At 35.1% G+C, this 17,780-nt stretch overlaps 1 protein-coding gene and 2 pseudogenes across 1 annotated transcript; 1 reads left to right on the top strand and 2 right to left on the bottom strand.

The window, feature by feature from the left end:
* Positions 1-2,951: 2,951 nt before the first annotated feature.
* LOC120154473 lies at positions 2,952-3,669 on the top strand (annotated as a pseudogene).
* Positions 3,670-3,928: 259 nt separating this feature from the next.
* LOC120155122 (E3 ubiquitin-protein ligase PUB23-like) lies at positions 3,929-5,236 on the bottom strand. The gene has a single exon (XM_039166690.1). The coding sequence runs from the start codon at positions 5,149-5,151 to the stop codon at positions 3,937-3,939; it is 1,215 nt and encodes a 404-aa protein (XP_039022621.1). The 5' UTR covers positions 5,152-5,236; the 3' UTR covers positions 3,929-3,936.
* A 3,297-nt stretch (positions 5,237-8,533) lies between these two features.
* Positions 8,534-11,681, bottom strand: LOC120155112 (annotated as a pseudogene).
* Positions 11,682-17,780: the final 6,099 nt, after the last annotated feature.

Here is a 17,780-nt window from a genome sequence, read left to right as displayed (position 1 = left end):
ACGAAGGATATCCAATTCTCAGGCTCAACTTCACGACGAAGGAGCCATATACAATTCCAACTTTACAAACAGATTAACCCAATTCCACAACAAATAAATCATTTTTAACACCGCAACACCGAGGTCTTCAGGACAAGTTCCACCTTCACGACGAAGTATTTTGGGCTAGAAGACGATCCATAAATTACTGTCTAATACTCTGAGTTCAATTTCAACTTCACGACGAAGGATGTCGTGTTCAGAGTTTTCCAGTTTTGACTCAACCTCACAACGAGGGAGTCATTTCGTGTTGACAAACCAGTCTCAACATCGGAATTCAACTCTACGACAGAGGGCATCCGATATGGATGAAATTTGTGTCTATTAATCTTTGCTCCATTTTTGTTACATGATAATAAGCAAAGAGGGGCAGCTGTAGACACCCCATTTCATCCATTCATGTGTTACATATATATTTGTATATATAACATATAACATATTATTTATTTTGTTATTATTTTACGTGTATAGGTACATTGTAAGATCCATTACAAGGAACAAATAAAATTGTGGCCCAGCAGCCCGTTTTACAATGGTCCAGTAGTGACCCAGAACACATGACCCAAGTGAACTCTAATCTCCCAATCTCTCAATGCCATTCGAGGACCAGGGTTTTCAAAAACCCTAGCGCGCTGCCTCCTTCGCTCAAGGTCCCCCCACACCGTACGTTTTGCTCCACATCCCCAACGTCAGTTTCCTCGGCAACAAACCAACAAATCACGTCAAGAAACGTGCAAACAACAAAGACCAGTATGGTTAGGACTTAAATATGTAATCTAAAAATAGGTTTTTTTCCAGTATAAATAAGTGTAATCAAACTCGTTGTAACACACGGATTCACTCAATCAGAGAGAGATTACTACGTGACAAACACACACACAAGTTCACAATAGCAAGCGCAAAGAGAGTCCGAACACTTGTAGAGCATTTCGAAAAAAGAAATAAAAGAGGTATATTTTCTTTTTTTTACCTTCGATTCAGCGTATTCTTGGCTTGCGTGTGGCTATTCCCCGCTTTGTGTATCTCTCTTGATTTGAAAAGCACGAAATGAACGATCTTTGGTCGATGAATGGGGAGGGCTATCGGGATCTATCTATTTAGATCTAGCCCTCCCGAGGTCGTTTTTGAAGAAACTATTCGAATATTTTGAAATAGGGGTTGGGAGCTTTAAAAAAAATCAAATTTTTTAGGGTTTTACCGCCGGTGAACAGCGACGGCGAAGCGGCGCGAGGCAGAGCAACCGCTGATTTCTGGAAATCTTGTTGAATGTTGGCCGGTGTTCTTCATTTTGAAGAACAAGGAGAGAAAATGAAGAATTTGGGGGGGGGCTCTTATTTTCAAATGAAGAAATGAGAAACTTTTAAAAAAAATTGGCTTTTATATGAGACCCATGAACCCAATTTGGCCCGCGTGTTGACCCGTTTCTCACCCTGGACCCGCATGTTTTTGAAGTAATTAGGGTCAACCACGTTTTGGTCCTCTTCTATTTTAAAATGTTCCATTTTAACCTAAAATTCGATTTAATTCGGCCTCTAGTCTCAATTTTACTTTAATTTGGGCACCCAATTTATCTTTCTTACAATATAATCCCTTCGCAGTTGAGTTTCTTTTTTTTAGTTTCTGATTTTGGCCTATTTAAATATTTTTTATTTTATTTTGTTTCTCCATTAGTATTTATATATATATTTAATTATTTCTTTATTATTATTATTTTCCCCCTTTCTTTTTATATATATATTTATTTACTATAATAAGTATTTTTAGTACTTTATCCTATTATAGTTATATGTATTTCTTTTATATCATTATTTTGTAAATATGCGTTTATATGTGCTATTTTCTTACTCATCCATATGTATATATTATTTATACTATTATTTTCCTGTGTTTTATTTATTTCATTTTTTACTCTTTTCATTTTGTTTATTATATTTAGTTTATTTTATTTACTTATTTTCTTTATCCTCTTATTATTGTTTCTCTATTTTCATTTTGTTTATGGTGTTACTTGTTATCTTTATCTCATTCTTGTCTTTGTCTTTCTTTACTCGTTTTATTTCGTCTCCTTCATTTCACTTATCTTTATTTTTTGTTGGGTCTTATCATTTTTTTTCTAACGCGTTCCTTGATTTTTTTTTAAAGGATGTTTTCAAATTTGTCTAGGGTAAGTATTCGGATCGATATTTTACCTTTCAATTTAAACTTATAATTTTCTTAATTAAAGACAACTGGAAATGGCGTAGTACCGAAAGGGCAGTTCAAGGGTGCTAATCCTTCCTTGACTATAACCGACTCCCGAATCCGACACATCTTTGGTAAGACGCAGATCAGGTAAGAAATAAGGTATCCGGTAAACCCATTTTTTATAAAATAAATGATCGGTGGCGACTCCAACCCAATTCACTCACGTCGAAGCCCGATTCCGGAGCCCAACCGAAAGACGGTTACGACAATACCATTTCGGTTGCAACGACCGTAGATGGTTCATTTTTTTATTTGAGCGTAGGATTATAATATGTTATTCATAATTTGACAGAATAGATGAATATGACAATTTTGATAATAAATTTAACTTTAACAGATTTACATAAATATATCAAAGATAATATCAAAAGATTAAGTGGATTTGATATAACAATCATTCAAGAGGCTTAAAGATTCTAAGGAGATATGAGAATATTAAATTTTATATCTAGGTTGTCGGGTCCCGAAACAAAACCAAGAGTGTGCCTCTCGAGGTATTTGCTTCCTAAGCCGCATTCATTACAGCGACACAATGGATTAGCCTACGGGACTAACTCCACACAAGCCGTCGCCCTTAACGGTCCCAATCTCATGCTCCTTCCCAATGCCCCATTATTTATCCCTTATAACTCTATTCACATTGTTTACTTTTCTTCATGCTTTCATTGATGGAGTGAGGGTGGAAGCCTAAAATGTAATCACCAAATTGTCCAAAATGTGGTTCCTCCAATACCAAATTTTGTTATTATAACAATTATAGCTTAACACAACCCAGGTACTTTTGCAAAGGCTGTCGAAGATATTGGACTAAAGGAGGGTCCCTTCGCAATGTGCTGGTCGGTGGTGGTTGCCGCAAAAACATAAGAGGCAAGTCCTTAAGGCTACCGACCAATGGTGCTGCTCGAAGATTGTATCATGTGATTCGATTAGGCATTCCTATGCCCCTGCTGAGTCCAATTGCTCCTCAACTGTCTGAGGGCTCTCATATCGATCTTGTACTTGTTTATGCAAACTTCTTGAATAATCAACAACCGGAAAACAGGTCCGGCTTCCAAGTCCTAGAATTGAGTAGGGAGTTCGATCCATCTTTATGAAACAACAACATGGAATCGAGTATTCAACTACCGGGAGAAGGTGATCTAATTGGATGCATTGCTCGTTCAGATTTATCCACTGAACCATTTGAACAACAATTAACAGATACGCTATTCTGGTAACTATGTATTGCCACAATTGCCTGATGGTGATTTCTTGACTCGAGAAATAGTTTGAGCAAATTCTCAGTACTACATGAGTCCATCCTTGCAAGCAACACAAGAGCGAGTCCTAGAACAAAAAATTCACTATCCGAATCAACTGTTCGGTAATCGGAATTCGTCTGATTAGTATAGTGATGATACTTTTCTCCAGGACCTGATCAGGGAAATGCATGTTCGCTTTCTTGTATTTACGTATAGAATCAAAATATTTGTGATGAAATAATATCAGTATATGAGCAAGTATAAGCTATGCTACTATACTCGGATAATGCTGAATTTTACTACACTACAGTGTGTTGCTATTGCTATTTAATTTTATCAATGAACAATTATGTACAGAAGTATATTGGTAAGTGAAAATTCTGAATTCTATCTGGGTTTTTTTCCCTACTGATCAAGCTGGATAAGTAGAGGACAGATTGGTAGGTATGCAAGGGGAATTCTTCCAAACTCTGGCATGCAATTTCAGTACTTCTCTAGCCCTCTCTTTAGTCTTGGATCCACAATCCAGTTGAAGCACCAAGCACAGTTTAGCCACAACACCTAATTGCAGCATCTCTTGAAGCACATTAATGGCGGCACAGAACTTTGAAATCGATAGTAAAATCCTCACTGCCCTTTCACTTGCAACCTGAGAAACTCTAAGTATCTTCTTTGAAACAATTGCAAGTCCTGCTCCATGGCTTAGCAGCTCGGATCTGCCTTCGGCGCATCCGCACACCGCATCCAGCACAGTTAGTATCATCTCACAAACCCTTTTCTCCGATGAATCGAGAAGTAAGTCGATCAAGATTGGTACTACCCCTGCTTCGGCTGCCTTGATCTTGTTTCGTCCCCGTGGACAGATATGGACCAAGATTTGTAGAGCAGCTTTTGAAGCTTGTTGAGAGATTTGATCACACAAAACTCGAACTAATTCGAAAAATAATTCCGGTCTCAAACCGATCAGTTGCATTGGACCAGCTATCTCCAGCATTGATTTCATCAACAGTACCGCATAAACCCGAGACTCGTAGCTTCCAATGTGCATTACCCTCGTTAAGGACACTATGAAATCCCCATTTTTGCCCATAAGATTCTTCAGACCAGCTTCCGAGAGTTGGAGACTATAGAGAATGCTCAAAGCCTCGTCAATTGGTCTTACTTCTTCAGCAGCTGTAGAGTCACTATTGCTCACAATTGAAGCCAATAACTCAACTACGCCTGAAGATTCAATGCATCTTCTGTTCGTAACATTCTGAGAAGCGATTGATTGAAGCCTCTTGAGACACTTCATCTGTTGAAGTGGTGACTTGGCCTCATCGAGAAGCTTGATAATCTGGGGTCTGCTGATGGGAGGTTTTGGGGTTGGGATCCTTTCGATTCCATGGGAAGCATTTAACAAGCACCATGACTGAATCAATCTTCTGAGGGTGTGATTTGGGGTGAGCTCACAATCAGAAATAACTTGCTTTGTAACCGGGCATGTAGTGCTGTTCTTCCCCGAAAACAACCATTTCTCGATGCTCTCCCGATCGTACGTGATCCCTGTAGAAACCGTGACTGGATCCTTCATAAACTCGAGAGAAATGGGGCAGATAAAAAATGGGGGAACGTCGATTCCATCCATGTAATATGTATATACAAACCGAAGAGAAAACTAGATTTCGGAGAAGAAAAGGCTTTGTTTTGTGTGGAATCAAGATTGAAAGGAAGAGATGAAGATTTAGGTTTGAACATTGAAGACAAATTTGGAGGATTATATATATTGGAAAGAGAGAGGGTCAAAAGTCAAAACACGGCAACGGGTGAGTTTTCAAAGGCTCAATTGTGACAACTATCAAGTCTAACTACTGCACCTCGTAGTGAATGGCTGAATTTATACAATAAAAAAACATCCTTTGACTGCCGCTCCATTATCTACAATCCATATTGGATTTCTTTCTTCGTAGTTTCTCGTTCCAAACACGTGTTTTTTTTTTCAATTCAAGAGACACAAAAAGCTATGGTGGACTCCAGTATTTTTTATTTGCATCTACTCGTCCTGTGTACATTTTTAAGAGTAGGCCTTTAAATCTCAATTTTTTTTAAAGATAATTTTATTAATTAGAAAATTTTTATAAGATTCGATCATAGGTTCTATGATTTTGGGTCTAAAAATTTTATTACTGATCTATAATACTTTGTTTGTTTTTTTATTGTAAGAATAGCAATAAATCTAATTTTTGGGCCCTTGTTATTCCGAAGTCTTGTTCCGTCGCGTATGTTGATCATGCCTAGCCCTGCCTTTGCATCTATTGGTTTTTTTAGTTTAATTGTTTTTAATTAATATAAAAAAATGTACCTTGAATTTTAAGCTAATTTTAGATATAAATAATAATGATTAGACATGTAACAATAAATAATTTATGTATAAATTAATTTGTTTTGTATTTAATCATTAAATTGTAGTTTTCAATTGTTTTATATAAAATTATATAAAAACATAAAAAAGATAGAAGTATCGTTGTAAAAATATGTATTATTATCTAAAAATAAATTTTTAATCATTTTTCAACTATATTGGTATCGGTTGACCCATGACCAACTCAATCATATGGCTTAATAAATGAGTATATATTTATAAAAAAAAATATTTTAGTAAATGATTATGTATAAACTGGTAAAAGATTTGTATATAAACTTAATGATTATGTTGAAATAGTGGTTTTGATTATTTTAGTAAAATATTATATGAAGTTATGGAAAGATAAAATTATATAATATTATATTCGATCATTGAAATAGTGATTTTTAATTATTTTATTTAAATATTTGGTTTAATATAAAGATCAGTGTACAAAACATACATTTTTTTTAATTTAGATATATAACCTATTTTTCGGTCAATTTAAGTGTTTAACGTTTTCAACATTACACTTTTAAATGATTGGACCGTTACCGTCGTTAATTTATGTTATTCAATGACACGTGTTGCATTTATAAAATTTTATAATTTTTAAAAAAATATTTTTTTCAAAATCACCTGAGCATGACACGTGTCACTTAACGGTAAAATTCTAAAATTCGAGGCACCTAAAAGTATAACACCCAAAAATATATGAAATTTAAACACCCAAATAAAAAAACAATATATGAAATTAAGAAAAGATAAAAGTATCATTATAACGATATCTATAATCTTTTTAACAAGGAGAAAGGGATGAGATTATTAAAGATTCTAGATTTAATGTCAATCAAAATTAAAACGATGTCTTTTTCCAATATACCACAAGCTTACAATCAATCAAGGCCTAACGCCTGAGCTGATTTACCCTAGCTTACATATATTTGGGTTGATTCTTATAACCAGACCCAGGCCTGCTGTCTCTAGAATCCTATCAAAGCCTGGTGCCTTTGGACCTGAACCCGATTTGTTTGAGCCCATACTTGATTTGAACCTGACCCTTGCCCTAGCTTTGCCCCGACCAGATGCTCACATCGAAACCGAACCATTCTACTTCAAATGGTTTAACTTGAACTGACCTGATTCGTGACTCATACTTGATCCTTTACAAATAATTTGACTCGAATTGTTTGATCTATAAACTGACTTGAGTAACTAGAACTGAATCAATATTCGACTCAATGATCTCGTTGATATTATTGATGGTTGATCGTTGATCGTTGATTTTGATTTATTGATTTAAAAATTTATCTTATTTTATTCGATTTTAATATGTATTATTTTGATATTAACTTGTTTAATTATTCTAATTTTTTAAAAGTATTAGGACGATTCTAAGAAGCGTATTGTGTGAACCAAGTCACTTATTTAAATACTTTGATAAATGATTCTAAATCGAAGGAAATTAAATGAATATTAAATAGATTCAAATGATGGTTTTGCCAATATAACTCGTGTGGGTTCTTTACTATTCTTTTTTTTTTTTTAATGAGAGGTTCTATAAAAATTCTAATCTAACTAAAGTTGGTTGTTGTAAATCTAGTTCGATTATCAATAGAGAAGAGATTCATGCACCGTTATTCATGAACTCGAAAATATTAAAATATGTCTTATTGTCTTACCTTCGTGATGATAAAATCTCGAATTTTATGATTATTATTGTTATGAGAATGTTGTGAGTTCATAGAGTACTATTACCCAATTAATATACGCTAACGCTTGTATATTTTCCATTAAAAAAATTATTTCAAATCTATTTGTCGAATTTTAATTTAATTGTAATTAAAACATGTTTAAATACGCATTTTTAAGTCGAATAAAAAATCTTTTTCTTTGACAAATTAGTCACTTGAAATCTGGAAGTTAACAATCATGTTTCTGAAAAGCTTACTGCAAAACTTGCACTTCCATCAGCAAAATTCCTTTTCATAGTTAAGGGGGGGGGGGGGGAAGCGAGAAACTAGTAATTACCCCAAAATAAAATCGTAACCCCATCTTATTTATGTTTTAGCAACTGATTTAACATCAGAAAAGAATTAAACTAGTAAATTTTGTCCTGAATTACTACAAAATACATAACCAAATTGACTAGAAATTTGATTATACCGGTATACCCAAGTGACTAATGTTTAGGGATTGCAAAAGGGCGGGTCGGATGCGGATACCCCTTCCCCATCCACATATCCACATAATATTTTCAAATCTACCACCACCCACCATTCATGATGGATAAAATTTTTAAATCTATATCCGCTCATGCGGGTACATTCTCAAATCTATCATCACACCCACTACCCAACTAGAGGTGTATCCGACTAAATCTGCCTGACATCAACCTTAAGTTATATATAAACAATAAATATAAAACAAACACATTTATTAAGAAACATAATAAAATAAACCAAGGATTATCTGAGTTAAGTGTTAACATAGCTCTTAAAGTACATAAAATACCATAATAAAAGACATAATTAAAGCATAGAAACATAAATGACAAACACATGATATTTTTGTTCTTTGTCACACATAAATAACAAAGCTTAAAATTATACCTAAATTTATAATGGTCCAAAATTTAATGGGTATTTAGTAGGCGGACGGATGTGGGGCGAGTAAGATCTCAAATTCATCACCTGCCCACTATCCGCTACGGGTACCACTTTCTAAATCTACATCCTCCCACTACCATTAAAGTTATACCCATCCCCACCCCAATTAAAGCGGATACAATGCGGAATCCACAAAATTGTACACATTTGTCATCCCTATTAATGTTATACTATCAATCACCATCTACCAATCCCCCAAAACTTAACAAAATTAATATACAATCCTCAAATATTTGCTGAGATCCTAAACCGTCTGAGGACTCAAATTGAACTATGGAAAGTATATAGACCTATACTATGCGTGGAATTGTCTTCCTTCCTTTACACTACCATTCATTTTCCTGGAAAATCCCTGATATCTTTCCCAGTAAGCTTCTTGAATCCAAAATCTTCATGTTGATCAGGCAACAAAGTCCGGTAACAATTGTGCTGGAAGCCTTTTCCTGTTTTGAATGTTGATGTTGACACATGCAGCAGCCGAAGAGTGTGGTGTGGAAGGGTTGATAGACTCAAATTCATCGGGTTTGCCAACATCGAGCCTTCTCCCCATTTGCATTGCTTGGTCCGGAAGAAAACTCTGATCTGATGGGTGTCTGATAAAGACAGGTTTTCACATTGGGGAAGTCCCAAAGTTAATGAGACACCATTGCCCGAAAACCTCGGAGTGAACTGTTCTGCATCGAATCTTCCAATTTCCCCAATGGGATATTGTCCGAAACCTCCCATGATATCCGTGTTGGTTCCCATAAATGTGAACCCATCTTTGCCAAACTTCATGGTAACCTCATTGTTGGCCTCGGTTGTTTGCTTGATATCCATTGGAGACTGCAATATTTCAGTGCTTCTTGGCCTTTTTGGATATCCTTGAGTGACCCCTTCCAATTCGGAAGAACCGATGAAGGAGAATCCCTACTGGTTGCCGGAAAGGGGAGATGTTGATGCCATGGAAATGGACATTGAGGAACCATTCTGGTTAGGGATATTATCCTGGTTGGAACTGAAACTTTTGGCCATGTTGTCTGGTGCAGTGGATTTGGATGTTGAATCTTCATTGTTATGGCTCTTGCTCGTTTTCTCATCTGATCCATTTTGTTCTTGTTCCTTGATCTCCTCCATGTACATCTCTTCCACCATTGGCTTCCAAATCCGAACTCGAGCATTTATGAACCATTTTGACACCTGAAATTATTACAAAAATAACAATTAAAAGTTAATCAAACAGAGTTTGTCCTATTTAAAAAAAATGGGAAATTAGTACCTGGATTCTAGTTAGCCCTGTTTGTTTTGCAAGCATGATCTTGTCTGAATCTTTAGGGAATCTGCAATGCAAATAGAGATATCAGAATACACAATAAATTTAAGTGTTGGAAAATTACAAGGGAAGGGAACTTTAAAGTTTACTTACGGATGAAGAAAGTGTTCAAAGAGCCAAGCTCGAAGAACCGAGACCGATTTTTCGGGTAGCCCTCTTTGGGGTCTCCAAGCATTGTGTGGATCATTCCCAACTGCTGAAGTGCTCGTTGTTGTCGGAGATGATGATGACAAACTTAAGTGTCGACGACACTTCGATTTTGCCTCCTAAGCAATCTTCTTCACCTAAGCTCTTGTTTGCAGCTCGGATTTGGCGGGTTATTGCATCTTTCAAGCACCCAAATTGCTTTGAGATGGTCTTTAACGCAAGAGATGTGTATGTTTTAGCAGAGCCAATCCCAGCTGCTTGCTCAAATGATGAAATAACAACCTGCATCTGGTGATGGTATTGTCTGTATCTTTGACCCACCTTCAAATACAAAGTTCATTATCAAACGACACTGGAATTCAATCTTGGTAACTAGATTTGATTGAGTTACGGTTTAAGAATAAAATTTATTAAGATTTCAATCTATGATTCAATCAAAACAACTTTTATCTAGTGTTTTCAATGATTATCTGCATTACTATTATTAAATCATACGACTGAATTGATAACGACTCAACTAAAATACTCAATTTTCCCTGGAAAGCATAACTTTCCCAAGAAAACAAATATATTTATCATACATCTCACTTTCAAGAGATCAAATCATATATATATATATATACACACACTAATTTTCATACCTCGTCAAGCATGCTAATTAGTTTCGCTTTCTTCATCTGAATCTCCTGTTTCTCTGCCGTAGTCAGTTCGGCGACGTGCTTAGCATCTGTCTCTCCGTCACCATAGCCGTCTCCGGCCGCAACCACAGACGATTCTCCAATCGCCATACTGTTATTGCTATTATCTCCACTACCCTTTTTAGCCAATTCGTTCTTGGTAAAATCGGTATTGTAAACAGTAACAACCTCATCGAGAAGCTCCTGAGCAGCCTTCAAGAATTTAGAGCTCAACAGCACACTTACACCCGAAACTCCATTAATCACCCCTGAACCGGACGAACCCGATCCACCCGAAACCCTCATGTCCTCCCTGAACCCGCTTGAGCTTGTGATCCATAACCGGGATGTTGTTGGAAAGAGAGGCTCAAGGAAAGCCCCTGCTGAGCGCGTTGGGTTTCACGCGGTGGTCCGGAAAGGTCAATAGGGTTTAACTAGAATTTCAAATCGCGAACGTTTTTTCGATTATTTCGAATTTACCGTGATCCGTCGCGGGTAATTCGAACATCGATAAAACCGTTATATTACGATCGTGAACCGTTTTTTAAAACCTTGGGTTGTACAAGTTGTAATGGACGCGCTGAACGAGGCCATGCAAGGGGGAGATTTTGATGGAACCATGGCCTTGGTTGGCGGCGGAAGTAGCCGCGGGGAGGGGGATGCCGACTAATTGTTGAGTGTGGGGAGATGGCGCGTGAGGGGAGATGGAGTTCGAGTTGAGGTAAACGAGGTTGTTTGGAGGCGGCGGAGGGTTTTCGGAGTACTGAACATAGGCAGGGTTCATAAGTACGAGTGTTTGGAGACCGTCAGCTGCTTGGATTTCTGGGTTCCCATGACAGTACGTCGCCATCGGATGTTGTGTCTTGCAAAAGAAAATCTCATGTTATTTTCTGTGCTTTCACTTCACTGAAAAGAAAATATTAAAAGAAGAAGAAGATAAAACTAAAATCCATTTACAATATCGATAAAAACATAAACATGAGAGAGAGAGAGAGATTCTTTCTGCAACTTCTATACTGAAATGGCAAAAAGAAAGAGAGAAAAAGATGAGATTTAAAAAAGATACCCTTCTTTATTCACTTCAGTATCCACTGATTTATGCCCATTTCCCTTCTTTATTTATTTCTCACTTCCTTTTTCTTATTTTCTTAGGGTAAAACAATCACACTAGGAAGACATATCCATACGATTAGGGTTGGTAAATTAAATTAAATTCAATGATTTTTTTCTTTTATCTTTTCATAAATGTTAATGTTAAATATTTGATGAAAAGCTTTTATATTTTTCATGATTTTACATATGTAATAAGATTAATATTTATTTAAATTGTTAAAAAGTGGAAGAAAAACACCAATAATTGACACAATAAAAACAATTTTTTACATATTTAAAAAAGTAAAATGAAATGCATTATATAGAGAGGCTGTTACCCGTGTAGATGATGAACCCTTCCCCTTTCAATCATTCTCTTTTGCTTATACCCTGCAATCAATATATTTAAATAAATATTTAAAACAGTTACATGAGTAAAAATAAAAGATTAGAATTAACTTTTTATTTTTTTAATAAATATATTTTATTATTAATCTCAATTGTTTAGTTTTATTCATCTAATTATTTTAATTATATATATAATTATTATTAACTTTTTATTTTTCTTTTAACAAATATTTTTTATTTTTCTTTTAACAAATATTTTTTTATTTTTTATTATTAATCTTAATTATTTATTTTTATTTATCTAATTATTTTAATTATATATAATTATATATATATATATATATATATATATATGAACAAGAGAACTCGTATGATTTGAACCTCCCTTTCCAAATCATTTGATGCATCCGATCAACAATTGAAACCTACTTTTCTTCCCCTGTTCCCCCGTAATAGATGGACGATTTGATTAAACTAACATCTTTTCGTTGAATATCTCTCTCTAACATTCTTTGATCGATATTTCTCGAAGTAGCACTCTTTCAACCGAGGTGACACAAAGGCGCATCCTCGGGGATGCGCTTTACCTGAGTTTATACTGACTGGGATGCCACGCGTGTAAGGCGCATCCCCGGGGATGCTCTTTATATGGGTTATGCTGAGTTGGATGCCACGTTGGTATTTTTTTAAGAATAAAGATTTTTTATTGTTATTATAAATTATTAATATATTATGTAAAGTGTTTCGGTTATAATTTAAGAATTATCGAATGTATTTTTTAAATGTGTGTTAAAGGTGGAATGAATTTAGGTTTTAGTGTCATATGTTTCGGAGACTTTGGCATACACTCATTCCACACGACATTAATCGGATGGAACAATAGATGAAAACCAGCTTTGATCTTATTGTAGTTATAGGAAAAATGTATGAAATTATAATATTATACGTATGGTTATATATATATATATTATTATTTTTTATTTTGATTATCGATCTATTAATTTTATCACTTAATTATTTAAATGTTATCAATCTAGTCATCTGTTATCAATATTTAACGAAAATATTGATGCATAAGTTAATAAAACTAGTATAATTACACATTTAATCTTTAATACTTACATATTTTATCAATTTAGTCTTACTTTTAATTTAATTTTATAAATTTAATCCTCCAATCAGAACATGAAATGTGTCATCGTATACATAATTTTTTTTATAACTTTTAATTTGTTTAATTTAATATTTTTCCTCTACTTAGAAGTTGGAGTTATTATAATATTTTAAAATTAATAATTAATTTTTTATAATAAATAATATTAATTATTATATTAAATAAATATCATAAAATAAATTTTAAATAAAAATTTAAAAAAATTATTTAGGTGTATATACATTGAGAAATTATAGAAAATGCAATTACATTTAAATATTAAAAACAAAAACATTCATTTAAATAGAATATTAATTACATAAGGGTTAACGGTTATGTGATGATAACAGAGCTGGACATTTTTTTCTATTGTGCCCGATGTTTCTACAATTCCCACATCGTTTTTGTTCTGTTGACTTCTCCAAATATCCATATCACAATTTATTCTAGTAGATTTTGGACGACCTGAGTCCCTCAATAGCAATGGATCTGGTACAATTGTTGGCCAAGTTTGAATCTCATCTGGGTCTCTTTCGTTTCCTATGGGCGGAAACTCAAATTCATATACCTTGAATACTTGTGAAAGTTGGTATACAGGATCAACATAATTTTTGTAGTCCAAATGAGAATGTGAGCAAGCTGTAATGACATGAGAGCATGGATATTTGAGTGCTTGAAAAAAACCACAATCACACCACCTCTCTTGCAGATTAACTCTAAAAGAGTTAGCTTCAATCCCTTGCAACGGACGTGGCATTTTGGTAACACAAAACAATTCACGGGTGCGAGAAAAATTTGTAACCAACATCCCATTTAATGCAGCCACTTTTTTCTATAAATCAACTACTAGTCTTGGGTGGTAAATATGGTCGTTTTGCATCCAAGTAAGAGCTTGTCCACCGAGCTTTGCAAAGAGTTGACCAAGACGAAAATAAGTCGTTTTGACCAACGCCGTGACTGGTAAATGACGTGCCCCCTTTAAGGTTGAATTTATTGCTTCAGCCAAGTTGGTTGTCATATGACCATAGCGATACCCCCTGTCATACGCATTTGTCCATATTTCTTTGCTGATGTCCATAATGTACTCGCACCCCTTCTTATTTTTGCCAAATAGCTCTTGTACCATAGACTCAAACCTTTGAGGTAAGAGTTCGTAACCTAAGCCATTAGGAATATTTAATAGTTAATATGAAGTATAAATATGTAACACGAAAATGATAGAAAAATTGGGAAAAAGTAACATACCCATCCGCACGACTAACTGACGTTCATCGTTCTTCTTGTATTTTTCGTAATAGTTTGCAGCAATATGACGGACACAATAACGATGTTGAACATGTGGAGGTCTATACATTGTACCCAAAGACTCCATTGCTGCTTTTATCCCGGTTCAATTGTCTGAAATAATGTATACTCGTTCCCTGATGACAACATGTAAACGTAAATTTTTAAGGAAAAAAGCCCATGACTCAGTGTCTTCTCCTTGAATGAGGGCAAACGCAACAGGAAGAATATTGTGGTTTCCATCTTAGACCACAGCCAATAACAAAACTTGCTTCTATTTCCCATACAAGAAAGTACCATCAATTTGGATAATTGGTTTACAGTACTTGACTGCATTAATGCACCGAGGGTAAGTCCAAAAGACACGGTAGAATTGGCAGCGATCGCGAACCACTCGATCATTCATGTAATGATGTTGAATTTCGAACTCAACAATTGTCCCGGGATTGAGTCTTTGCACAACATGAAACCAACTGGGCAGCTCGTTGTAAGAGGAATCACATTCTCCATGAAGTTTGCAAATGACATTCTATTTTGTCAACCATGCTTTTTTATAGGAGACAGTGTACCCATATTGTGACTACATAGCAGAAATCAACACTGCAACAGCTATATGAGAGATTTGCTTCACAATGGGCATGATTGCTTGGCAAATAATATTGGAGTCTGAGTTGGGATGATCATGGTTTATACCTCTTGTACAACACGTATGAGGACTGTTGTATATGGTTAGTTCCCATAAGTTGTTCTTCCTCTTCCTCTTTGATACACGGGCCATCCATTGACATTCGTTGTCACGTTGGACGCAGTAGCAGACATATTTATCCGTGGTAGATCGATCAACTCGGGACTGAACTGAGTTACGAATATTATAACTCTTTATTGCCATCATTGCTTTCTCCTTCGATGCGAACTCCATTCCAATATGTAAATCACCGTCATTGACTAATACTGAATTCTATAGTTGCCAACATCAAGAAGATCCATAAATTCAGGCTCGTACATTGCATCATAATCAGCCTCATACATATGTGCAGAAAGTTCAGCTGGTCTTGTATTTATCGGAACGTCATCCTCATCATCATCAGAATGTACGTTAAATTGTGGTGAGTCAGGTTCAACGAATAATCCCGTTTCAGCACCATTTGCACCTGGATCCCGAAGAGGTTCTTATGGTGGAGATAAGGGTTCATCTGATAATCCAATATTGAGGTTAAATAAGTTCTCACTTGTGTGTCCTCCCCTTGAACTTGAGGCCATTATATCATGTGGGATGTGAATAGACTGCCGTCTCGATGGCATTTCCATATGTAAGTCGAAAACATTGGCAAATGAATGTCTGCCCCTTGAAGTAGAAGAGATGTTGCCATATGGATTATTGGTGAAGCCACGTGGGTTGAGATCATAAGCAGTTGCTGATGAATGTCTTCCTATTAAACTTGATGGCATGACATCTGGCGTTGGATCCGCCATTAATGATGTGAAATCATTACAGATCAGTTGTGTCGGGCTATCAACTTGATCAACTTAATATACAATTCCAAAGTGAGAGGAATATGAGAGATCACGAGAAGCACAAACCTCAATAAAAGTGGCATACATTTCAATAAGAGATTATGAACTCCCCATATGAGCATCAACCATCATTGAAACATCATCATCGTTGGAAAGCCGAAATGATGTATAAGTGAGTGAAAAAAGTTCAGTAGGAAATATATACTGAAGTAAAGATAGTCTTCTCCGACCAGCTACACGAATCTTTAACGAAATTTTTGTGATTAACTCCTCAAGACGACTCATTTTCAGAGAATAGAGGAATGAGATTTTTGAGAAATTTAGAGTTTGAGAATTTGAAAGCTTGTGAACTGAAGTTTGTTTTAAAAGTCCATAATACGTTACATATAATAGTGTCTATAACCGGGGTACTATTCACATGAAGGCGCGTTCCCGGGGGCACGCCTTCGATTATTTTATCAAAGAATATGTTATCATTGCCCTATTATGTCACTCATGTCCCTCGAGGCACTATTCATATCAGTACTTATTATTTCTGAGGGGACTTGGCAAAGTGGTGAAAGCGCGTTCCTGGGGGCGCGCCTTCAATTATTTTGTCAGAGAATATGTTATCATTGCCCTATTATGTCACTCATGTCCCTCGGGGGTAATATTCATGTCAGTGCCCAAAGTGGTGAAGGCGCATTCCCGGGGGCGCACCTTCGATTATTTTGTCAGAGAATATGTTATCATTGCCCTATTATGTCACTCATGTCCCTCGATAGCACTATTCATGTCAGTACCCAAAGTGGTGAAGGCGCGTTCTCGGGGGCGCGCCTTCGATTATTTTGTTAGAGAATATGTTATCATTGCCCTATTATGTCACTCATGTCCCTCGGGGGCACTATTCATGTCAGTACCTATTATTTCTGAGGGGACTTGGCAAAGTGTTGAAAGCGTATTCCCGGGGGGCGCGCCTTCAATTATTTTTTCAGAGAATATGTTATCATTGCCCTATTATGTCACTTATGTCTCTCGGGGAACTATAAATGGATGGTGAAATCAGGTAAATTATAACCAAAATTTAAGTTCTTTTTTGAATAGGCGCACAAGTTAAGGATAAAATTATACCTATGGATAAATTTAAGTTCATAACTTAAATTAAAACGTTATGTGAAGTTTGAATAAATTGGATAAAATGTTATGAATAAATTAAAAAAATGTTAAGTGATTAATTGGTTGTTTGAGTATATTGCATAAAATGTTATGGATAAATTGAATAAATGTGAAGTGATAAGTTGGTCGTGACATTGAAATTGTATGGAATGAGCATCGACATGTTTTTACGAATAAATATGAAGTGATAAGTTGGTTTTAATGCATATGTTAAGGATAAAATCATACGTATAGATAAATTTAATTTCAATTTAAGTAATGTGAACTATAATTGGAATATAACTTTTAATTTTGAATACAATTGGAATATTAAGTTGAATTTAATGTTAAATTTCGAATACCATAATTTGTATTTTAATTTTAAATTTCGAATACTATAATTTGCATATTAAAAACATTTAATGTTAAATTTGAATAAAAAATAACATTAAAAATATTATTCTAACAACCATGAAACATTAAAATAACATAACCAAATTACATAAATTTATGAAATATAACTATTTAAATAACATTAAAAT

This window comes from Hibiscus syriacus, unplaced genomic scaffold (genome assembly GCF_006381635.1).
Source record: "Hibiscus syriacus cultivar Baekdansim isolate YM2019G1 unplaced genomic scaffold, ASM638163v2 tig00002840_pilon, whole genome shotgun sequence".
Classification (NCBI taxonomy): domain Eukaryota; kingdom Viridiplantae; phylum Streptophyta; class Magnoliopsida; order Malvales; family Malvaceae; genus Hibiscus; species Hibiscus syriacus.
Note: the sequence above shows the minus strand (reverse complement) of the source record. Positions and strands in the feature narration are given on the sequence as shown.